We start from the raw sequence: 26,424 nt of genomic DNA on the forward strand, positions 1-26,424 counted from the left end.
GCTGCCTTCTCCTTCCACCCTGCTGCCTCCCTTCCTTCCTCCCCCAGAGCTTGTGGTCTCAAGAGCACTCCCTACAAAGTCTTGCACATCAATCTCCTCCTCAGACGTGGCTTTCCGAGCAGCTCATGGCCTCCAACCAGTACCATTTGGTGCTTTCACTTTTGACATTAATACATCTGGTGATCCATGAGACACATAGGTAGTGAATGAAGTTCTTACTCTGATTAGATCAGAGGGTGCCCAGAGGTAATCTAACTGGCTTCGCCCAGTCTCATCTAGACACCATGTGTGCCAGATTCTGTGATGCCCCAATGCCTCTTTGAGGGAGGACTTGCTTCCCAGATGTGGGCAGCACAAGGAACAGCCAGCCTCTACCTGTCAGCTCCTTCAGTGTCTGCTCAGCTGTAGAGAACAGCTCCCACTGAAGGTCATGCACCTTCCAGGACAGCCCACACTGAGTAAGAAGTGGGTGTGAAAGCCCAGCTACTTGGCCCAACACAAGACACCACTGAGGGGCCACCCTTGCTCTCGAACTCCCAGCCAGGTTAGCCAAGGTTTTGTCAAACCTGAATCACAGTTGGGCATCTTCTTCCCAGTCCTGCTCTTGCCCCTTCTTTTCCTCTTGATCCCCCCAAAAAACATCACAGACCCCAAACTTCTTCTCAGTGTCTTCTTCTGGATAATTCGACCTGCAGTACCACATAACACCTCCCTTTTGAGGACAGCTTGTGAGGTGCTCACTTGACAAAGAAAGTACCAGAACACGAGCAGCTGGGAAGAGCTCTCATCCATCTGGGATGATGATGAGAGAAGATTTGGTGCTGCTGCCTCTGCTGGCCTCTTGATACACCAGCCAGTTATAGGGTGATCCTTGTCTTAATTTGAGAGATGCCTAAAGTCAGCAGGCCATCATTTCAGGGAAGTCAGTGGAAAACCAGGGAAGTTTTAGTCTAGATGTACATGAAATACAGGTAACAGACACAGAGCAGTCCTATCACATATTGTATGGAAACAAATCTAAATGCTCTTGCTACAGTGGTTTTAACATTAATGGTATGTTGTATGCATCTATAATATTAAATTTTGTTATTATTTGGTAACACTTTAAAAAATGGCAACAAATATTTTGGCATTAATTTGTTCAAAAAATCAAAGGGATTATATAATAGAAAATTAAATACTCTATTTGTGAGAAAGTTGATAACAAACCTATCAATTCCAAATGCTGATTGACACTTTTCATCTACTATGGGGCCCGTATATCACTGATCCCACAAAAACCAGAAGATGAAAATCTGCTTAAGTATCTGTATTAGCTCCCTAGACTATGCTGGAATACAGTGCAGTTGTGGAAAATAAGCGGGAAAGAGAGATTTTCATTTAGGTCAAATAACTGCTGTTCTAAATCAACTTTATTCTATTAATTACTATCATTAATTTATTGATTTCTATTTACTCTATTTATTAATCAATTTAATAAATTAATTTCATTCTATTTTTCTTGTGCACACACAAAAAGTATAGACAGATATTAACATGCTGGCTCCACTGGCAGAAAATCATTTTAAGTAATTAAATGATGCCATTTTTATATAAATGTAATCAGATGCCACCAACTGAAAAACAGTTATTTTCAATAATGATTCCTTTTTTCACATTTTAATTCATGGTACCAAAGTAAAGCACTTGGGATTTTATTCTGTTGAAGGTAAACATCTGACATTACTAAAAGTGAGATGCCATTATAAATTCAGTTAAATGGGGTATCTGGGTGGCTCAGTTGGTTAAGTGTCTGACTTCAGCTCACATCATGACCCCAGAATCCTGGTATCAAGCCCCACGTCAGGCACCCCACTTACAGGGAGCCTGCTTCTCCCTCTGTACCTCTCCCTGCTCATGCTCTCTCTCTTTCAAATAATAAAATCTTTAATATAAGAAAAATAAACTCAGTTAAATGAATCCCTGCTGCTGTAAATTCAGTTCTTAGTCCAAACTAAAGATAAGCTCCCCTTGCATAATAATTCAAGCACATTTTTTCTTTTAAGAGAGAACATACACGCATGCATACACAGGAGTAGGAGCAGAAGGAGAGGGAGAGAGAGAATGCTCAAGCAGACTCCTTCTTGCAGAGCATGGAGCCCATCATGGGGTTGGACCCCACATCCCATGAGATCATGACCTGAACCTAAACCAAGAGCCCGATGCTTAACCAAATGAGCCACCCAGGCACCCCAAGTACAAATTCTGATGGAACACAGTACCATGGTAAAACTACATTTTCTCTAAAAAAAAAAACCCCAACAACTTATGAGGTAGAAATGTGCTCGGAATTGGGTGTAATACAATGTAATCTACACTTGCATTCATTTCAAAAGAGTAGCACTGGCTACAAGACTGTATAAATATTAGTGTGTGTGTCTACTTAGAATAACTTAACTATACTTTTTTTGTGAAAAGTCTCCTTCTGAATACAAATCAGTATGTATTTTCTCTTTTGAAAGAGGATTTTTGAAAAATTTGAGCCTTCGTGTATCTGATGATGGTGTTGAACTCTTGTAACTCTCATAACTGATGATGGTGTTGAACGCTTTATAAACGAGCCTTCTAAATTTGGGTCATATTTCTCCAAATCAGTTTTGGAAAATTTGTTATCAACATTTTCAGTGAATGGAAGATCGAACTTCAGTTTCTCGGAATCTCAGCAAACTGGCATTATTGGTAACAAGGTTTAATAACAGCAAGACACTAAAATTAGTTCCCACAAAAGCAAGAAAAGAGTGAACAAATTAAATAATGACAACTCAAACTATGTGTAAGATTCAATTATTAAATTCTGTAATTACATTTGGAATATCCCAATTTGTAGAAAGAATTTTTTTTTATTGAGTTCCTATCTTTCATTGTACCAGACTAGGATAAAATCAAGAATTAAATTTTTGCAAAATATAAACTTGGCAAAATAGCGACAGCTAACTTGACAAGCTCTGCCTTGCAAAAATATTTTTTGAAAAAAGGTACTCTTAATGAAAGCAAAAGTACCCTTGAAACTACAATAGAATTAAGAATATCACCCACTTAAAATTAATTCTGATCTTATTAAGTATGGTACAGAAAGTACAGTCTCCAACATAATATAGTCTACAGAAAGGTTAATTGAAAGTTCAACTCAAATTTGTTAGCCATAAAACGCAAATTTAAAGAAAAATTCAGGTAATTTTTTTTTGTAGTTTAAATAGCAAGATCATATGGGAGGAAAAAAGCCCACATCTTCAGAAAAATACAGTGCCATGGTATGTGAGATAAATGTGTTTTAAGGAACTAATTTAAAGGGGTGAATAATGATTCTGATTTTTTTATGTAAACTTTTCAATATAAAGCAGTTTTAAAGTTTATTCTAATGTACACACAAAGAGGTTATATATTTCAGGAAAAATTATATTTAAGTAGTTCTTGAATGTAACGTTTACAGTTCCATCAACATAATGAAACCACTTTATCAGTCATTAAATAAACATTTCAAAAATATGTAGTTATTTTTAGTACCTCCTTTCACTCTCAAGAGAGTGTTCTGGTTTGAATGGTAAGTTCTACCGTCACCTTAATTACAAAGACATCAGGCTCTTCACACTTCAAAGAAAATGAGTGTTCTCTAGCTCCCCCTTCTAAGGTCTTCTTCTAAGATCAAAGGTTCCCAAGATGTGAAGTCCTCTCAAAAAAAAATATTAACTCTCTTCCCTAACGTTTTTAATGTACATAAGGATTTCTTTGGAAACCTATTACAAAGCAGATGCCTGCCCCTGCTCACAAAGCCCAGGATGGAGCGCTGGAGTATTTTACCCAAGACCTCCTGTATTTTAACCAAGACCTCCTCATCTCCCCAAAAGATTCCTGGAGATCCAAACCACACTTTGAAAAATATACCTGGCCAATTCTCAAATCAACTTCTAGAAGCTTTTATTGGCTTGGAGTTGAAATCTACTCTCTGAAGTCCCCCCCCCCCCCGCCACCCCCACTAGTAAGAATAGCCACAGAGAAGGAAAATGGAGCTTTCTTCCTTGTGATGGACCTTCAGATATGGGGAGACAACTATCATCCATTTCTGGACATATCTCTTCTCCAACCTAATTACTTTAGTTATTTCAACTCTTCTTCAAAACATAAAACCTACACAACATAAATTCATATAATGTTATTGAGAATATAAGCTATTCCAAATAATAAAGATAAGGGTGATATGGCTCAAAAATAAAGTGAGTAGAAACAAAGATTTTAGCTAATGGTAAACTCAACAGGAGGCCATTGTATTAATCATTACAAGAAGAAGAAAGAGCAGGAAGATAAATAGGGTGGAAGAAGAAGGAAAAAGAGGAAAAGGAAAAAAAATCCCTCCCTCTAGCTGTTGGTATCAAATGAAATGATGCTGATTACTCAGACATTCCCCTAACACATTCCAGTTTCTATTTATACTTCTTTGATCAAATATCTCCCACTTCCTGGAATATGAGCTGTATTCCTCCCCCAAAGCAACTATTTTCAAAACCATTCATCTTTCAAAATTCAGCTCATGGATTAGGTCCTCAAGCACCCAAGGAGAATTTACTCCTCCTCCCTCTGTGCACCCACCGTCCCCAAAGAGCCCTACACGTCACCATACCCATCTGTTGACACATCTCTTATGGCATGTATACCTTCGAGTATGCTATATAACTTAGATATTATGTTCATTGCTAGTCATCTGTCTGTACTCTACTATAAGCTTCATGAGGGCATGGCTTTGGTTTTATTTAAAACCCTATCGCCAGTACCTGAAAGAGTGCCAAGCGGACATTGGACCACTTAATATTTGTTGAATAAACAAAGAACTAAATTCATGTTTTTCCCTCTACCTGTAAGAACTATAGGGCAAGAACTATGTCATATTTATCTCCCTAGATAATATAACATAGTATGCACTAAACAAATTTTTATGGAAACAGAAAAGAAAGGAAAAAAAGAATAGATTATTTGACAACTGTAAAATGATGACAACATTAAGTACTTATAGTGCTAAAGAAAGGGATCACATACCAGACAGATAAGCTGGGTCTATCAAAGGCATCCTTGAATGTTCATAAAATACCTACTTATACATGTAATAATGCATTGGATATGGATTAAACTAGGTATTTAGGCCCTTTCTAAATCTGGATTCCATAGTTCCCAGGTGTTAGAATTAACCTATCTCCAGCCAGTTTGCTTTTCTCCCTTTTTCCACCCTCAAAGCTCCCCCTCCTTAGGTGGGTAAACTCACTAGCATGTTTTCTCCAAGCCCTACACTATGATTCATTCAGAGCCAGAAACCTGGGCTCATTTACAGCCAATGCATGCTTTTGCAGAATCTCTTCATCCATTTTGGTTTTTTTTTTTTTTTTAATTTATTTATTTTTTTCAGCGTAACAGTATTCATTGTTTTTGCATGCAATCCATGCCCTCTCTAATACCCACCACCTGGTTCCCCCAACCTCCCACCCCCCCACCCCTTCAAAACCCTCATATTGTTTTTCAGAGTCCATAGTATCTCATGGTTCACCTCCCCTTCCAATTTCCCTCAACTCCCTTCTCCTCTCCATCTCCCCTTGTCCTCCATGCTATTTGCTATGCTCCTTGGGTTTTAATTCTTCTCTTAACACTGCTCATTCACCCTGCTTAGTCCAAAGACAGCTCTCCTTAACAGAGAAGACAAGAGAAATGGGAGGAAAGGAGTTCTGCTTTCTTCACATTATCCATCAACATCACACTATTGGCCTGAAGCAACCAGCCTCTTCCTTCTTGTTCTTACTCCAAAGTTAAAAGCCCTCCATTATCTGCCCTTCTCTTTTTTTTTCCTCAAAGGCCTCAGAATACTCTGGCCTTTGTTCCTTCTGTTCTCTGTTACTGGATCTTGCCTTTCTTTCACATAATCTTTGGCAACAGGCCTCTCTTTCCATTTTGTTCACGTATGCCCTTTCCAAATGTGAGTTTCTCAGAAGAGAGTGCTGCCATGTTAGCTCTAGAGGCCTTCACTTTTCATCCTCAATATGAACAACATGTGTAATTGCAAGGATAGACTATAATTCTGACAGCTCACTCATCCCTTTGAATCCCCCCTTCAATAGAATTATAATCATCTTTTCTTGAATTCATTGAAATCTGCTTTCTCTAGGAGTTTGAGTAGTTGTCTTAGCATTCCAAGCCTTCTTTCTGCTCGGCTAGCAGAAATCCTAAAATGATAGGACTCTTCCTCACAAGAGTCCCATCACTTCCACGCTAGCACAGGAGGGCGGTATAGGGGGCCAGAAAACCAGGTACTTCTATCTAACAATGGTCTCTTTACAATATACCAAGGGACCAAAGTAGATGGCAGTAAATAAAGTGGATTGCAGTAAACTGAAAGAGGACTACTGCTAAGATACTGTGAAAATATGACAAGTCCTACCAGTAAGTTCTGTGAGGATGAGCAAAGACTATTGAGTCATACAAGAGTTGATGGTATTCTATAGTCAGAGGTGTTCTATAAAATGGTGATTAAGTAGGGAGGAGGAAGAGTCAACATTTTCAAGGAAAGAAGACCAAGAGCATTTCAACTGTTTTAGTGAATGGTAGAGCCCAGTAACCTAGTGGTTCTCCTTCCTTTACAAGATGCTACAGCTGAAGGCATTGCTGGTGATCAGCAGGCATTAAAAGACAGGTTTGACAACATCATTTGCCAGCCATTTGGTTTGTGCCAGCAGCAAGTTTACCTGGTCTATCCTGACTGCTCCGTCCCCTGAGGACAGAAACTATACCACTTATCTCTATGTCTCTACAGACTAGAATATAATAAATACTGTGTCTAAATTTATTTCTGATTTTTCCCAATTCATAATGTCCAATTTCAAATATCCCTCTTCTCTGTCTCTGTCATCTCAATACTAAAGCACAATTTCTGCTCCATTTTGGCACCATTATGGTTTCTAAAATATAAAAATTAAAATGTCTAACCAGTTCATAATACAGGGTTGACCACTCCTGTAGCATTTTGTAGAGAACAAAACAGTCCTCCCTCTGAGGACTGACTGAAAAATTCCTACAGGTTGGCTGTAGCAGTGTTCTTTGGGGAACAAAAGAAGGGCGGCCCTGAGCACATGCACACAATTCTGAGTGGCAAAGCAAAGGGGTGGTAAGCAGCTTGCTGGGGGATGTGAGTGTTGCAGCACCAGTACCTCTGTATCCTCTGCTCCAGAAACTGGCACAATGACTTGGCAATCAATGTAATGAAAATGGTCCTCCATTTGCCCTTATTCGCCTTTAAAAACCCTCACTGTGGAGCATATAATTCTGTGAGGAAAAAAAATATCTTTTTTTTTTTTTTAAATCCCTTTTAAGCTCTACTGTTAAAGGGTGGACTATTCAAAAAGGAAAGGATTCCAACACAGAGCTTCCTCCTGAAAAAATGCCTAACATGTACTTATTCTCCCTGTAATCCTTGTGGTAACTTGAAAGACATAATTTTTCTTCCTCTTGTAAATGTACCAGACTGCATCCCAATCTTATTTCATGCACATCTGTACAAAGCTAGCTTCTATATGCACTAGTTCACAGGGTTAAAAAACAAAAAAATCCATAACCTCTTTATGATTTCCTTCTACCTGCTACGGTTCTAACACAATGCCTGCTACCGCCTTTGGCAACCTCTTCCGTAGGTCCAGCTAATCATCTGTTTAATATCCTGAAAGTTAAAATTAAGCCTCTAGGCACTATCAATATGATTATGGGTTAAACTAAAATCAATACAAATTTTCAGTTAGTTCCCAAAACTTTGAATTTTAACTTAAGGTCTTCGTTGTCTTATAAATGCCAAGAATTTTATTTTGGAGGAATGTATGTCCACATTATACATACAATGCAATTTCCCCCAAGATGTTTTCTGAAGGACAACCAAGCCTTCAAGTTAAAAATAAGCTGACCGAAAAAAAATAAAAATAAAAATAAAAAATAAAAATAAGCTGACCGAATTTTGTAACATCTAACAAAATCAATGTGAAGAAAAAAATGTTGTTAGGTTTTCTACTTCAAGTGTTCAGGGAATATAGGAAAATTCTCGCTACTGGGAAAGTCCATAAAACAAATGTGAGGGTCTATGTTAGGAATGGAATAAATCACCTGCCCCATATCGTCAGTAACCATTCCCGGCAGTTTTCCATTTTCCTAGGATGAGTCACCGGGTGGGCTGCAGCTTTGCGCGTTTTCAAACCTACCCTCACAGAACCTGCTTCTCGGTTCCGGTTCAAGATGGCGGCGAGGAAGAGCCGGCCCTGGCCTCCTCCGCGGCACACACCACACTACACCCGCGCAGAGAACCACCGGTCCTGAAGTGGAACGGAGAGCACACGGAACGCCATGGAACAGCCGCAGAAAGAACAGCCCGAGAGATGGAGACCTGGTAAGGAAGGGAACCTCCATTCCCACTCTGCCAGCGGCACTGGGGAGGGAAACTGGTGGGGGGGGGGGATGTGCAGAGAATCAGGAAAAGAAAAAGCTGGGGTTTAAAAGAACTAGCAGAGAAAAGAGAAAAGCTACATCTCTGCCAAGCGGTGGAGGAGCAATAGGAAAGCCGCTCCAGCTCAGAGGGACCGGAGAAGGACACCATTTACCTTTGTCAACCTACCTTACAAGCCCAGGCCGGAGCAGGTCAGGGACACAGCGAGCAGCCGGTCGGACTTCCCTCTCCCCAGGGTCGGAAGCCCACCCCCGCCTGGTCATGACGCGGCACAGATGAAGACGGTGGGGTTTTAAAGGGCTCAGGAGCTGTTGGAAAGCTCCCTCGCTCTCCACTTTAAAAGCCCGGACCCAAGCAGCATCTGGGTGCTGCAAGGGGTGCCCTCAGGCGCCATAATTAGTGGGTCCCCGTGCCATAACTGGCGGGTCAGATCTCTAAAAAAGCTTGCAGCCTTCCGCAAGCCCAGGGTGTGCGGGCCCACACCTGCCCCGGTTGTGCTGTGGCACAGAAAAAAGGCCAGTGTTTAAAAGGGCCAAGGAAGTATTGCAGTGCTCCCCTCTCCCCACCGGAAGAACTCAGAGTGGAGCTGGGTGTGACCACCATAGAGGGTGGGCCATTATTAGAGGGTCTAGTAGTCCCAGGGACCTTGGCAAGTTCAGCAAGTTCAGGGCCCTCAAGCCCATACCAGCTCCGTTGCGCTGGAGCTTGGGGAAAAAGGCCACAGTTTAAAAGGGCTGAAGAACTGTGCAAATATTCTCTCCCCTTCCGACTTAGAGGCCCAGAGCCGAGCAGGATTCAGCTCATTGTGAGCTTGGGACCTCAGTGTGCCCACGGCCCACAAGCCCACACCAGCTTCCCTATGATGCTAGGGCACAAAAAAGCAAGCAGTGATTTTGTTGGGGGGGGGGGGGTTAAATTTTACCTTATTTTATTTTACTTTTTAAAGTTTGTCTTTTATTGTTTGGGTATGGGGGGGTGTTCTGGTTCTCTTTCTTCTTTTTTTTTTTTTTTTTTTCTGTTACTATTTTTTCTTTATTCTTTCTGTTAAAAAGCCACAGTTTAAAAGAGTAAGTAGCGTATACAGTCATAGGTGCAGCCAGGCAGCAAAAATCACAAAGCACGCACAGTCTACAGGGGGGACATCATACACAACATCACTTCTTCACCTGTAAAAGAAGTAGCCATTTTGCCTAGTCCATAGAGCCAAATACAGAAAGTGGAGCAAAATAAGAGGCAGGGTAATATACTCCAAATGGAAGAATAAGGAGGGAGGAAAAACCTCAGAAAAGTAACCAAATGAAACAGATAAGCAATATGCCTGATAAACAATTTAAAATGATAATCATAAAGATACTCATTGGGCTGGAGAAAAGAGTGGAAGAACTAGAGACCTTCAGTAAAGAGGTAAAAAATATTTAAAAGAACCAATCAGAATTGAATAACAAATTAAGAAACAAACAAAAAACCACTAGAAAGAATCAGCAGTAGATTAGAGAATGCAGAAGAATGTGTCAGTGATCTGGAAGATAGGGAATTGTAAAGCACACAAGCTGAACAGCAAAAAGAGGAAGGAGGAAAAAGAGGAACACTAAAAATTGAGGACCGATTAAAAAATCTCTTGGACACCATGAAGTGAACAAACATTCACATTACAGGGGTCCCAGAAAAAGAAGAGAGAATGGTGTAGAAAAGTCATCTGAAGAAATAATAGCTGAAAACTTCCCAACCTGGGGAAGGAAACAGACACCCAAGTCCAAATATCACATAGTTCCAAACAAGATGAACCCAAGGAAGTCTGCACCATGGCACATCATAATTAAAATGTCAAAGGTTAAAGATAAAAAGAAAAATCTCAAAAGCAGCAAGAGAAAAAGAAAAAGTTACCTACTAGGAAACACCTATAAGACTACTATTAGCTGTTTTTTCAGCAGAAACTTTGCAAACCAGAACACAGTGGTGTGATATCACACCATATATTCAAAGTGCTAAAGGAAAAAAACCTACAACCAAGAATACCTGGCAAGATTATCATTCTAATTGGAAGGAGAGAAGAGTTTCCCAGACAAACAAAAGATATAGGGGTTTATCACCACTAAACCAGCCTTACAGGAAAGGGACTTCTTTAAGTGGAAAAAGAATTGGCCATAATTATAAGAAAAGGGGATATAAAATATGATAACATATGCATAAAATGTGGAGAAGGGAGTAAAAAGGAAGAGAAAGGAAAAAAATTTTTTAACTTTATTTTCTTTTTTTAATGTGTTTGAATTTAAATGACCATCAAACTAATGTGGACTGCTATTTGCTTAGGATGTTATATATAAATTTCATGGTAACCACAAACCCAAAACCTGTGATAGATACACACACACACACACACATATACACATATAAGAAAGCGAAACAAAACACTGTAGATACTCATCTGTCACAAAGAAAGACAGAGAATAAGAAAGCGACAAAGAAGAATCATAGAAACAGAAAACAAATTTTTTAAATGGCAATAAGTATATACCTATCAGTAATTACTTTAAATGTATATGGACTAAAAGCACCAATCAAAAGACACAGAGTGGCAGAATTGGTTAAAAAAAAAAAAGACCCATCTAAATGGTGCCTACGAGAGACTTACCTAGACCTAAAAATGCATATATCCTGAAAGTGAAAGGATAGGAAAACATTTACCATGTAAGCGGATGTGAGGGGGAAAAAGGCAGGGTAGGAATACTTATGTTAGACAAAATAGACTTTAAAACAAAGACTGTAATAAAAGTCAAAGGGATTACAATGATAAAGGGATCAATCCAACAAGAAATTCTGGAGCACCTAAATATAAAGCACATAAAGCAAATATTAACAGACATAAAGAGAGGAACTGATGATAATACAATAATGATAGGGAACTTTAACACTCCTCTTACATCAATAAATAGATCATCCAGACAGAAAATCAGTAAGGAAGCAATGTCTTCGACACAATAGCCCAGATGGACATAGAAGATATATATAGAACTTTCCATCCAAAAATGACCAAATATAGATTCAAGTGCACATGAACCATTTTCCAGAATAGATCGCATATTATGCCATAAAACACACCTCAATAAATTGAGACTGAGATCATACCATGCATCTTTTCCAAAAACAACAGTATGAAAATAGAAATAAATCACAAGGAAAAAAACTAGAAAAAAACTAACATGTGGAGACAAAACAATATACTAAACAACCAGTGGGTCATTGAAACAATCACAGAAGGAAAAAAATACATGGAGACAAATGAGAATGAAAATGGTTCAGAATCTCTGGAATAGAGCAAAAGCCATCCTAAGAGGGAGGTATATAGTAATACAGACCTCCCCCAAGAAATAAGAAAAACTTAATCTAATCTTACTCCTAAAGGAACTACAAAAAGAAGAACAAATCCCAAGATAAGTAGAAGAAATAATAAAAATCAGAGCAGATATAAACGACGTAGAGACTAAAAACACAATAGGAAAAAAAAATCAATGAAACCAAGAACTGGTTTTTTAAAAAGATAAAACTGACAAAGCCTGAGCCAGACAAATCAAGAAAAAAAGAGAAAGGCTTATGATAATACTATGAAAAATTATATGCCAACCAAGTGGACAACCTAGAAGAAATGAGTAAATTCCTAGAAACATACCATCTTCTTCCAAAACTGAACCAAGAAGAAATATAAAATCTGAACAGACTGATTACATGTAACAAAATTGAACTGGTAATTAACTACCAAAAAATAAAATTCCAGGAGTAGAGGGATTTACAAGTGAATTCTACCAGGCATTTAAACAAAAATTAATACCTGTTCTTCCTGGACTATTCTAAAAAGTAAAAGGGAATTCTTCCAAATACATTCTATGAGGCTAGCTTTACACTGATATCAAAATCTAAGACACCACATACACAAACAAAAACCACAGACTAATATCCTTTATGAACATAGATGCAAAAATCCTCAACAATATTAGTAAATCTCATACAACAATACACTAAAAAGATCATTGACCATGATCAGGTAGGATTCATTCCTAGGGTGCAAGGATGGTTCCATGTTCACATATCAACATGATATATCACATTAACAAAACAAATGATAAAAACTATATGATCATCTCAATAGATGCAGAAAAAGCATTTGACCAAATACGACATCCATTCATGATAAAAAAACTGTCAACAAAATGGCGTTAGAGGGAACATACCTCAACCTAGTGAAGGCCGTATACAAAAACCACGACTCGGGACACCTGGATGGCTCAGTGGGTTAAAGCCTCTGCCTTCAGCTTAGGTCATGATCTCAGGGTCTTGTGATCAAGCCCCGCATCGGGCTTTCTGCACAGCAGGGAGCCTGCTTCCCTTCCTCTCTCTCTGCCTGCCTCTCTGCCTACTTGTGATCTCTGCCAAATGAATAACTAAAAAAAATCTTAAAAAAAGAAAAACGCAACTAATGTCATCCTAAATGATGAAAAACTGAGAGCTTTCCCTCTAAGGTCAGGAACAAGGCAAAAATGTACACTCTTCCCACTTTTATTCAGCACAGTACTAGAAGTCCTAACCACAGCAATCAGACAGGAAAAAGAAGAAAAAGAAAAGAATCAGACATATTGCTAAAGAAGTTAAACTCTTTAACATTTGCAAACAACATAATACTATACATAGTATCCTAAAGATTCCACCAAAAAAACTACTAGAGTAATAAATCCATAGAATGACAGGATACAAAATTAATAACTCGAATTCATAGTATGTCTATACATTAACAACAAAGTTGCAGAAAGAGAAATTTTTTAAAAAACTACTGAAAATTGCACCAAAAATAATAAAATACCTAGGAATAAACTTAACCAAAGAGGTGAAAGAGCTGTTCTCTGAAAACTAGAAAACACTGATGAAAGAAATTGAAGGTGACAAAAGTGGGAAGATATTCCATGCTCAGACTAGAATTAATGTTATCAAAATGTCCATATTACCCAAATCAACCTATAGACTCAGTGCAATCCCTATCAAATACCAATAGCATTTCTTCACAAAACTAGAACAAATAATACTAAAATTTGTATGGAACCACAGAAGACCTTGAATAGCCAAAACAATTTTGCAAAACAAGAACAAAGCTGGAGGTATCATAATTCCACATTTCAAGATATACTACAAAGGTATAGTAATCAAAACAGCATGATACTGGCACAAAAATAAACATATGGACTAATAGAATAGAATGGAGAGCCCAGAAATAAAACCATATTTATATAGCCAATTAATCTCTGACAAAGGAAACAAGAAAGCATAATGGGAAGAGACAGTCTTTTTAATAAATGATGCTGCAAAAACTGGATAGCTACATATAGAAGAATGAAACTGGACTACTTTCTAATACCATACACAAAAATACACTCAAAATGGATTAAAGACCTAAACATGAGACCTGAAACCATAAGAATTCTAGAAGAAAACACAGGCAATAATTTCTCTGACAATAGACACAGCAATATTTTTCTAGATCTATCTCCCAAGGCAAGGGAAACAAAAGCGAAAATAAACTATTGGAACTACATCAAAATAAAAAGCTTTTTCATGGTAAGGAAATTACCATCGGGGCGCCTTGGTGGCTCAGTGGGTTAAGCCGCTGCCTTCGGCTCAGGTCATGATCTCAGAGTCCCGCATCAGGCTCTCTGCTCAGCGGGGAGCCTGCTTCCCTCTCTCTCTCTCTCTGCCTGCCTCTCTATCTACTTGTGATTTCTCTCTGTCAAATAAATAAATAAAATCTTTAAAAAAAAAAAAAAGAAATTACCAGCAAAACAAAAAGACACCTTAATGAATGAGAGAAGATATTTACAGATGACATATCTACTAAGAGGTTAGTATCCAAAACATATAAAGAGCTTATACAATTCAACACCAAAAAAGCAAAACCAGACCAAAACAAAACCAAGCAATCCAATTTAAGAAATGGGCAGAGGACCTGAGGAGATATTTTTCCAAAGCAGATATATAGCTGGTCAACAGATACATGAAAAGATGCTAAGCATTATTTATTATCCAGGAAATGCAAATCAAAAATTAGATACCACCTCACACTTGTTAGAGTGGCTAAAATCAAAACACGGGGCACCTGGGTGGCTCAGTCAGTTAAGCATCTGCCTTCAGCTCAGGTCATGATCCCGGGGCCCTGAGATCGAGCCCTGTGTCAGGCTCCCTGCTCAGGGGGAAGCCTGCTTCTCTCTCTCGTGCTCTCTCAGTCTCTGTCACATACATACATACATAAATTTTTTTTTAAAGATTTTGTTTATTTGTTTGACAGAGAAATCATAGGTAGGGAGAGAGGGGGGAGCAGGCTCCTCACTGAGCAGGGATCCTGAGGCGGGGCTTGATCCCAGGACCCTGAGATCATGACCCGGGCTGAAGGCAGAGGCTTAACCCACTGAGCCACCCAGGTGCCCCCATAAATAAATTCTTTAAAAAATAAAATAAAAATACAAGAAACAACAAGTGTTGGTGAGGATGTAGAGAGAAAGAAATCCTTAAGCAGTGTTGGTGAGAATGTAAATGCAGCAGTCACTGTGGGAAACAGTACCAAGTTTCTTAAAAAAATTAAAAATAGAAATACCATATAATCCAATAATTCCATTATTGGGTATTTACCCAGGGAAAACAGAAACACTAACTTTGAAAGATATTTGTATGTCTGTGTTCACTGCAGCATTATTTACAATAGCCAAGACATGGAAGCTAGGTAAGTGTCCATCAATAGACAAATGGATGAGGAAAATGTGATGTCTATGTGTATACGCACACTATGGAATACACATATATGTACATATACATACATATACTATACAACACACACATACACATACTGTGGGATATTACACAGCTATAAAAAAAAGGATGAGATTATGCCATTTGAGAGCAATGATAGACCTAGAGGGTTTTATGTTAAGTGAACGAAGTCAGACTGAGAAAGACAAATACCATATAATTCTACTGATAAATGGAATCTTAAAAAACAAAAGTGAAGGGGGTGCCTAGGTGGCTTGGTTGGTTGGCTGAATGGCTCTTGATTTCAGCTCAGGTCATGACCTCAGGGTCATGGAATCAGACCCCAGATCAGTCTGATCATGGGATCAGACTCCTTGTCTGGCTTCATGCTCAGTGGGGAGTCTGCTTCTCTCTCTCTTCCTCTGCCCCTTCCCCTTCTCACTCTCTCTCTTTCTTAATAAATAAATACATCTTGTTTAAAAAGTGAATCAACAAAAATCAGAATCAGAACTATAAATACAGAGAACTGATGGTTGCCAAAGGATAGGGGTATGGAGTTGGGCAAATGGGTGAAGGGGAGAAGGAGATGCAGGCCTCCAGTAAGGAAACTGAATGTCACTTAAGTTACATTTTTAAAAATTAAAAAAATCTGTCAACATAATACCAAAAGGAAACCACAAAGGACAAAGATTGTTATATCCAAATACATAAATATTTAAAACTCAATACTAAGTTAAATAATGCTGTATTAAAAGGTATATAAAAATTAGAGTATTTACAACATAATATCTTTACATAGACATTTTACAAATCAACTGTACACACACACACACACACACACAAGAAGATAAAGAATGACCAATAAATCTATTAAAAAAAAGAAGGATTAAGCTCTCAAATGACATTTTTCACTTAGCATATAAGCAGTGATTTACAAAGCATGGACAGTATTAAGTATAGGGAATGCTTTTGGTGGTAATAAATATTTGTGCCACCTTTTGGGAAAGTAATTCAACTATATTAAAACCTCTATAAATTCTAATTCAAGGTGTTTGTCCTTATCCAATCATTAGACAAGTAACTATAAGGATTTTTATTGCAGGGATTTTGATATACATACAGATAGAAAAATATCTAGAATGGGTGCCTGGGTGGATCAGTGGGTTAAAGCCTCTGCCTTTGGCTCGGGTCATGGTCCCAGGGTCCTGGGATCGAGCCCCACGTAGGGCTCTCTGCTCAGTGAGGAGCCTGCTTTCTCCTCTCTCTCTGCCTGCCTCTGCCTACTTGTGATCTCTGTCAAATAAATAAATAAAATCTTTAAAAATATATATTTGAAAGGGTGCATACCAAAATAATAACTGTGGTTGACTATAAATAACACCTGAAAAATCGCTGGTTTTGCCTTTTTATTACTCATCTGTATGTCTAAAGTTTCTATAACACCTATTTTGTAAGAATTTGTCTCATGTATATTCTCTTTTTCAGAAGAAGAAAGCACTTCTAAAGCATAGACATTGTGATGGAAACTTTGAGATTCCTATCCAAAGTTATCTACAAGTCAAAATTTTATTCCAATTGATTCAACAGGACAGATTAAATGTGAAAAGCAAACAGTAGGCTCCCTTACACAGCAACTCTTGCTTCTTTTCTGCATCCTTTCACCCACATAGAGAATTGTTCAAGAAAGATGTTTACAACACCATACCTATTCTAGATAATTTTGGCCATAGTCACAATTTTCCATACCTGTACAGTGATTTTTTCCCTTTTTTAAAGAGACCAGATATCTAAACAAAATCTTTGGGGGGACGTGGGTGGCTCCTGGGTTAAACCTCTACCTTCGGCTCAGCTCATGACCTCAGGGTCCTGGTCCCACATCAGGCTCTCTGCTCAGCAGGGAGCCTGCTTCCCCTTCTCTCTCTGCTTGCCTCTCTTCCTACTTGTGATCTGTGTGTGTGTGTGTGTGTGTGTGTGTGTAATAAATAAATAACTCTTTTAAAAAAATCTTTTTTTGGGGGGGAAGCAGGATATGGTAGGCAGTAGAAGGGAAATTAATGCCCGTTGTCCTGAGATCCACCAATGTAAAAAGACATCCCTTTACCCTGTATCAGCTCCTGATTACACACTGGGAAATAGCAGCAAGTGAGGAATGCTGGGCCTACACACAAAAAAACAGAACATGACTGTGGCCTCTGAGGTAGCCAGAGTGGCAGGTGTAAGGCTGAAATGGCTGCATGCCACAGCAGTAAAATGCCCACAACATTCACACATTTATGATCATTTTGGTGATGCTTCCAATCCAGGCTGAGGGTTTGGAACGAAGATTTCAACAACAAAGATTTCAAATGGACCAAACATATTAGTGTCAACAGCACTAACGCAGCTTCAGCAGGCAGGAGAGAGGAAAACCAAGCGTATCTGCATTTTATTTACTCCAGAGAAGCTAGCTGAGTGCCATCTGTTCTCAGCCACCCACCCCTACCCAATGCAGCCCTATCTGTCCTACACCTTTGTCCTGCTTCTGTGAGCCCCCTCAGTCTCATCCCCAGAACCTAAAGTCCCAAGGCTTCCCTGAATACACATTTGGAAAGTTCACTTCAACAATCACTGGTAACACAGAAGATCTCTTAATGCTGCAAAGTATTGAGTTTAGAGGAGAGTTCCACAAGATGGTGGCATAGCAAGATCCTGACCCCACATTCTCCCAAGGACCCACCAAATATACAGCTACATATGGATTGTTTTTCTCAGAAAAAGATGAGCATTAGATGAACAGCCTCGCTACAACAAGAGATTAGAAGACCAACACTGAGATGGGTAGAAGTAGAGGCACAATCTCAATGAAAACTCCACCCCCAGCTTGAAACACAACATGGATCTCATCAGTCTGGCACTTCTGCTGGAAAGAGAGGTTGGTGCTCATGTCAGTCACCCCAACCCCTGGGACCTGCACCAGAGTGATGAGCTCCCCGCCCCAGCCAACATCTGACTTAGAAAGTCAACAGGGCTGACATCCAAGGGACCCAAAGTGCTGTAGGAACCTGAGACTCTCCTTTCAAAGGACTTGACAGAGTCTCATCTGTCCCAAGACCCAGCAGAAAAGCAGCAGTTTGATAAGCACCTAAACTATATGTAAAGGACATTCATTTACTAATCTAGAAGCATCCACTCGAGGGGTAGAGGACAGCTGAAACTACCCCCTGGAGATGGAGGTACTACCAGATGCCATTTTTGCACACTTCATCTATCCTGCTAGCAGAGGTGGGTGAGCCTGGACACAGAGCCCTCCCACCACTTTGCTATGACAGGGGCCAGGGTAGTAGCACTATCTTGCTGCCTTGCTGAAGCCAGCAGCATAGGTGGCTGTAGCATTCCCCTACTCCCTGACTGAGGCAGGCAAACTTAAACAGTGGCAGCACTTTCCTGCTTCCTAGCTTAAACCTCTGAAGTGTGGAAAGTTGCAACACTTTCCCCATTCCCTGGCTAGGGCTAGCAAGTGTAGCAGTCATGGCATTCTCCATCTCCCAAAATAAAGCTGGTACACTCTGTTGCTGCATTTCTGAAGCTCCTGGGCACTTCCAGTTAAGATATTTTCCTGCTGCTTTACTGAAGCCAGAGAGTATGCCCCACCCCCTATATTTTCTACCTAGCTAAAGCCAATGGGGGCACCCCAGAATGCCCCTTAATCACCTGGCCCTGGTGTCCAAGGAGGCTTGCATTTGTGAGCTTCACAGGAATGTAACAATCAGAAAGACAGTTCTTGGAAGGCCACCAAAGCCCAGGGCACTGTAGGGACAGAAGACTAAAAAAAATAAAAAAATAAAAAAAGACACGACTGTAGTCTTCCAGTGAAAAGGTTTATTTACTTAACCTGGAGCTTCAGCCTGAGGGACAGGCTTCCAAAATTGAGAGAATGTTTCCAAACTCATTTTATGAGGTCAGTATTACCCTGATACCAAAACCAGACAAGGACACCACAAAAAAGCAAAATTACAGACCAACATCCCTGATAAACACAGATGCAAAACTTACCAACAAAGTATTAACAAACCAAATCCAATGATACATTAAAAGGATCATACATCATGATTAACTGGGATTTATTGCAGCATGCAACGGTGGCACAACATCCACAAATAAATTGCAATATACCACATTAATATAAGATTAAAATATGACCATTTCAATAGATGCAGAAAAAACATTTGGTGTAATTCAACATCCATTCATGATAAAAACTGATGAAAGTGGGGACAGAGGGAATATATATAACCATAGCTAATATCAAACTCAATGGGGAAATACTTAGAGCTTTTCCTCTAAGACCCAAGACAGGAAAAGGATGTGTACTCTCCCCACTTTTAGTACTAAAATAATAACTAAAGTCCTGTCCGGAGCAACTAGGCAAGAAAAAGAAAGAAAAGACATCCAAATTGCAAAGGAAAAAGTAAAACTGTTACTAATTTGCGGATGATTTAATACTATAAATGAAAAACCCTAAAGATGTTACCAAAAAAAAAACTATTCTAATACATGAATTCAGTAAAGTTGTAGGATACAAAATTAATACATAAAAATATGTTGCATTTCTGTACACTAATGATGAACTAACTATAAGAGAAATCAAAAAAGCAATTCTGTTTACAATCACATCAAAAAGAATAAAATGCCTAGAAATAAGTTTAACCAAGGAGGTGAAAGACCTATACATCGAAAACTATAAGATACTGATGAAAGAAATTGAAGGTGATACAAATAATCAGAAAGATACTCTGTGCTCTCAGCTGAGAAGAATTAATATTATTAAAATGTCATACTACCCAAGAATCTACAGATTCAGTGCAATCCCTGTAAAAATCCCAATGGCATTTTTCACAGAAAACAAATAATTCTAAAATTTATATGGAGCCACAAAAGACTCCAAATAGTTGAAACAATCTTGAGAAAGAACAAGCCAAGAATATCATGCTCCCTGATTTCAATTTATATTACAAAGCTATACTAATCAAAACAGTATGGTATCAGCATTAAAAACAGACACATAGATCAATGGAACAGAATAGAGAACCCAAAAATAAACCCACATATATATGACCAATTAATTTATGACAGAGGAGGTAAGAATACACAATGGGTAAAGGACTGTCTGTTCAATAAATGGTTCTGGGAAAACTGGGGAGCTACGTGCAAAAAAAAAAGAAAAAAAGAAACCACTATCTTATAGCATACACAAAAATTAACACAAAATCAATTAAAGGCTTGACTATAAAACCTGAAACCACAAAACTCTGAGAAGAAACTTCTTTACAGTAAACTCCTTAACATCAGTCTTAGAGATTTTTTTTTTTTTAATCTGACTCCAAAGATAAGGGAAACAAAAGCAAAAATAAATGGGACTGCATCATACTAAAAATCTTCTGAACAGTAAAGGAAACTAACAGAATAAAAATGCAATCTAGTGAATAGGAAAAGATATTGCAAATCATGTATCCAATAAGGGGTTAATACCAATATATATGTAAAGAACTACAAGTCAAAAAAACAGTCAAGTTAAGAAACTAGCAAAAGGGGGCACCTTAGTGGCTCAGTTGGGTAAGTGACTGCTTCAGCTCAGATCATGATCCCAGAGTCCCAGGATCAAGTCCCTCAATGGGTTCCCAGCTCAGCCGGGAGTCTGTTTCTCCCTCTGCCCCTCTCGCCTCTCATGCTGTCTTGCACACTTTCTCTCTTTCAAATAAATAAATACTTTAACAGAAAAAAAAAGAAAAAGTGGGCAAAAGATCTGAAAAGACATTTTTTCAATGAAGATATACAGATGGCTGACAGGCATATGAAAAGAGGCTCAATATCACTAATCATTAGGGACATGCTAATCAAAACAGCAAGAGATAATCACATTACACCCATCAGGCCATTACCAAAAGACCAGAAATTCGCGTTGGCAAGGATGTGAGGATAAGAGACCTTTGTTGGTAGTAGTGATGTAAATTAGCTCATCCACTATGGAAGACAATGTGGAGTTTCCTCAAAATTTAAAAAATAAAACCACCATATGATCAATTCCACTACAGGGTATCTAACTGAAGAAAACAAAAATGCCAATTTGGAAAGATATAGGTACCCCTCTGTTCATTGCAGTGTTATTCACCATTGCCAAGATATGCAAACAATGCCTAAATGTCCATCAGTGAATGAATGGCTAAAGACAATGTGGTAGATATGTATAGTGGAATACTACTGAGCCATAAAAAGAATGAAAACTTGCCATTTGTGAAAACATGAATGGAACTTATGGTAGTATTCTAAGAGAAATAAGTCACACAGAGGAAGACAAATACTGCATGGTTTCACTTATATGTGGAATCTAAAAACAAACAAAACCCAAGCACACAGATACAGAAAACAGAATAAGAGTTGCCAGAGAGGTTTTAGAGAAGTAGGGGACTGGGTGAAGGGGATGAAGGAACACAAACTTTCTATTATAAAATGAGTAAGTTATGGGGATATAATGCACAGCATGGGGAATATACCAAGTATTATTATTTTAACTTGCAAGATGATAGATGGTAACTAGGCTTCATTGTGATCTGTTTGCAATGTATACAAATGTCAAATCACTGTGGTATACACCTGAAACTAATATAACATTGCATGTCAGTTAAATGCCATTTTAAATAATAGTATTAAGTTTCTTAGCTGCAAAACTATTTGCTCTTCCAGCCTTCATTCTAAGACTAAATGTAATGCTCTTCTATATAACATGGAGTTGGGACTAGAACATAAAGCATGGGAAAACCAACCTCTTGCACTCTCAGGTCTATAACCAGGTAAGGGCATAAAAGTAGAACAGGAAAGCCTGCTGAATTAGCTATAGGACATAGGGTGCATAGAGAAAAGACAAGTTTCCAAAACACCTAAAAACCACATTGTATCTATATTTCCATTTAGTTGATTTTTATACAAACCATGTCCTTTCAGGCGATTAACTGGCCCACTATGAAAATCTAGAGGAATAGTATTAGTAAGTAAATCAATACCAAAGGCAGATCTAATAGTGATTGCAGTCCTACATTTGATCTACATAGACTATAAAGAATATAAAAATGAGACCCATCAAAAGAGAACAACCCAAGAGCTTTTCATTAAAAATAAAAACCATTTATACAGAAGTATTTCAAAAGGTATTTATGAATGTATTTAAAAGAGTATAAAAGATTTATTTTTTTCTTTTGTTCAAGTTTGTACCCTGGATTAAGTAGAGCTTAATCTAAAAAATGCCAAAGCTTCCCCCAGCGTTATCTGAGAATTACATAAGAATTAGCTGCTTTGATAGATAAGCATGTAGCACCCATAACTCTTGCAAACCCAAAACTATCGAATTATTCCCTCCTTTTTTATCTTACTAACATTGCTGTAATTAGGCTTCCAATAAGATGTGAAATCAGGGAGAGAAACAGTGTAACATTTCACTGGCAGTAGAAATTACATCTGAGCTCAGCAATCAGATTCTACAAACATGCATCAATAACAACAGGGGAAAACTGGTCATCCCCAATATTTGTTCAGCTGAGTGGATGGGAAACTGAAGTCAAGGTAAAAACAGTGAAGATAAATAAAGGAGTTTTAAGGAAAATCATCAAGTGAGGTCCTTCAAGGTCAGGTGACAAAGGACAGATGAAGTAAATATTTCTCATACATCCTGGAAAAAAAAAAAAGAACAAAAATGAGTATAAACAGCAAAACAAATTCAGAGCCTCTATAAGCCTCTATTCATTTTGTAATGAAGTTCCCTCAGAGAACACCCTTTACTATACTGGGCTTAAATGTCTATTTTGTATTTAATGATTTGTCCCAGTGACATGTTTTCATTTTTAAGTCCCATTGCATTTGATTCACAAAATAGTCTCTGTCAACAATGCAATGGCTTGTTGAGTGACAGCTCATCAGCTGTGTTCTTAGAGAGAGGTTAACATAGGTCACAAACAATAGTATTCACAAATACTGTCACCTACCTCCATAGTTACAGCAAGGACAGGACAACACAGTGTGAAGCAGAGCAATCTAAATGGAAATGCATGGCGTAGAATGGCATTGTATTATGCAGCAGAAAGGTGACTTCTAAGGGGACCTCCAGGAAGGGAACTAGACTAAATGAGTCCCCTGCACCCCCACCCTGTGCAAAGGGTCAAGAAGTCTCCATCAAACCTCCCAGAATGCTGTGCAACATTACACTTGGGATTCAGACTATTGCTGCTCTAACACTCCAGGAAACTAAAATCTCAGGTTGCCTCATAGGTCATGTTGAAAGTGCAAATGCCCTTGAAGACACAGGATTTAGAGTTTCCACAGCATTTAAGGAGTCTCACCTATTGGTATCAGAGAAAACAGAACTTGAAGTGATTCTTTCAAAGTCCTACCCTAGTTCTATCAAAAAAGAGTAGCAGAGGAGGCTAGAAAACCAAAAAAATTTTAATGTAAAAATAATTTTTAATTATATATAAAGGAATATGCAATTAATGTGATTTAATTTTTAAAAGATTGAAAGATGAAGATCAGTCTGTCTACACAAATACACTTATCAAAGACCTATTTAAGTGTTCATATGATGTTCCAAGAAACAAGGTTTTTTTTCTCTTTGTCTTTCATCATTGTACTTTCTGCCTTCCTCCTTTTCTGCTTCCTCAGCTTTTTACTGATTCCAGTAGTTCCTCCAAGTCCCCTCTGTGAACTCTCTCGTTCCTGGGGGAGCTCAGGTGTCATCTGTCAACTTCTAAATAAATGACACAGTCTAAATACATTCTGTGTATTAAACTTTTGTCCACTTGTTCTTTACAAAACATGTCCAGGGTAAAAATCTTCATATGTGGCTTCTTTCTTTTGTATGGTGTCCTTCATTGAATAGATATTTCATTTTAATGTATATTTATCATTTCCTTTTGGTTTATACTTTGGATCTTACAAAATCTTCCCTAGCTCAATTTTATAAATAGTCTGTTTTCTTCTAAAATTTGAAAAGTCTTCTTTTCTCCTTATAAGGCTTAATCCACCTGGAGTTGATTGGTTATGATTTCATGTGGGTATTCAACTGTCCCAGTAATATTTGTTGAAGAGTATACTTTCCCCACTGATATGCTTTGCCTTCTGTCATATGTCAGAATTCCAAAAATGGTTGGGTCTGCTTGTGCCAGTTCCAGACTGTATTAAATGTTTAAACAAGTCTCCATACATACTTCTTTATTTTTAGTAGTGAATTGGTTATTCTTGGTTCTTTGATCATAATTTAATGAAATCTGTAGATTATTTGAGAGCTCATTCCTATTCCCATCCCTTAATAAGGTATAACTTCATTCATTTATTCCTTAAGATCTTTCTATAAAACTTTATATATTTTTTAAAGGTCATGGCATTTTTGGTTTTATCTTTTTATTAATTTTTTGTTTATTTGCAATTTATAGAAGTTTTTATATATTGATCCTAAATTTACCAAATTTGTAGTCTTCTTATTTATTCTGATAACATAAATATCAATTCTTTTTGATTTTCTAAGTAGGTTATTGTATCATCTGTGATTTATAAATGTTTCTTTTCCTTTCAGCCTTCACATATGATTTAAAGGAAATGCCTTTAATATATTTCTTTTTTTTTTTAAATTTTTTATTTTTTATAAACATATATTTTTATCCCCAGGGGTACAGGTCTGTGAATCACCAGGTTTACACACTTCACAGCACTCACCAAATCACATAAATTTTGCTCCCTTTATTAGCTAAAGAAATGTTTTTTCTATTTCTCCTTTCCAAGTAGCTTTTATTACAAATGAGTACTGAAAATTTTCTAATGTTTTTTCTGTATCTACTGAGATGATCATATGGTGTTTCTCCTATAATTTAGGAGGTAAATCATCTCAGTTTTTTGGTCTTGTTTTGTTTATTCATTTGTGATAAATCAAGCTTCCATCTGAGATAAGTCCAATTTGATAAGGATATATTATGCTTTTTAAAGAAACTTATTATTGAATCTGTCAAAATTTTGTGATTTTTTTTAAGTCTGAATGAGCCTATATTCATAAATTTTTTTCTGTGTGTGATCATGATTCAGGTTATAGTTACTTGTTTAATTCTTTGGAGATTATTTTCTCTTTTTTCATTTATCTGGAAAGCTTTCTAGACCTCTAGAATAATCTGTTTTTCAAATATTTAGTGAGCTTTTTTCCAGAGATCATGTTTTTTTCTTCCTTGAAGTTCTGTTTTGTTTTTTTTGTTTGTTTTTTCAAATCTTCTTGGTTGTCTTTGTCACTTGTTTTTGCTCATTGTTTCAAATCCAAAATTTATTACATCATATGTTTTATACATAGCTATTTTAAATTTAGTATCAAAGCATTTCAGTATATCAAATCATTTGGTTCTAAATCTTTGTTGTTTTGCCATCCCTCAGTCACAGCCACCTGTTTCCTTGTGCCTGTGCTAAGATCCAACCACTGTTGTATGCTTGGGATAGATCAATGAATAAAACAATCAAAGGGCCCTGACTGATGCAATATGGAATGTGTATTATACCTTAGAGAGAGATTAAGAGTAAACAGAAAATAATACATACAAGCAAATAATGTTAGAAAGGTATGTTAGAAGTTGTGGAGTGCCACAGAAAAAGAAGTGAAGCCCAGAAAAAGGATGGCTAGAGCCAGGGATAAGGGCACAAGTGGCAGCATTAAATAGATGGCCACAGAAACCTCACTGAGGTGAGATTCGAGAAAAATCTTCTAGAAAAAAATCATATTAAGAAGTATAGAGGGAGCAACCAGTGCTAAGTCCATAAGGTGAAAGTAGCCAGTTCCTTAAGTTTTCAAAGAGCAGCAAGACAGCTGATGTGGCTGGGAGGAATGAGGAAGAAGGAAGGGCAGTGTGGTAAGAGAACACCAAAGGGATAAAGTGGGGTCTAGATCAAGGAAGCACCTGGTAGGCTACAGTATGGACTTTGGTTTTTACTCCATGTGATTTGAGAGTCACGGGAGCCACTGGAAGACTTTAAGCAAGGAAGTGACAGGATCTGGCTTCTGTTTCAAAGGGATCATTCATATTGAGAATAGGCTGTAGGTGGGTAAGTGTAGAAGCAAGGAAACCATCTAGAAGACTATTTCAAGAATC

General features: G+C 37.9%; 1 protein-coding gene across 2 annotated transcripts in view; it reads right to left on the reverse strand.

Annotated features, from left to right (window-relative positions):
* Nucleotides 1-22,450: 22,450 nt before the first annotated feature.
* The window catches only part of EPSTI1 (epithelial stromal interaction 1), an 86,116-nt gene continuing 82,142 nt past the window's right edge, over nucleotides 22,451-26,424 (reverse strand). For both annotated transcript variants that reach the window (XM_059143807.1, XM_059143805.1), the window contains one exon: nucleotides 22,451-22,979. In XM_059143807.1, coding sequence (XP_058999790.1) covers nucleotides 22,971-22,979 — 9 coding nt within the window. In that variant the 3' untranslated portion in view covers nucleotides 22,451-22,970. The remainder of the gene's footprint in view (nucleotides 22,980-26,424) is intronic.

Source organism: Mustela lutreola, chromosome 13 (genome assembly GCF_030435805.1).
Source record: "Mustela lutreola isolate mMusLut2 chromosome 13, mMusLut2.pri, whole genome shotgun sequence".
Taxonomy (NCBI): Eukaryota; Metazoa; Chordata; class Mammalia; order Carnivora; family Mustelidae; genus Mustela; species Mustela lutreola.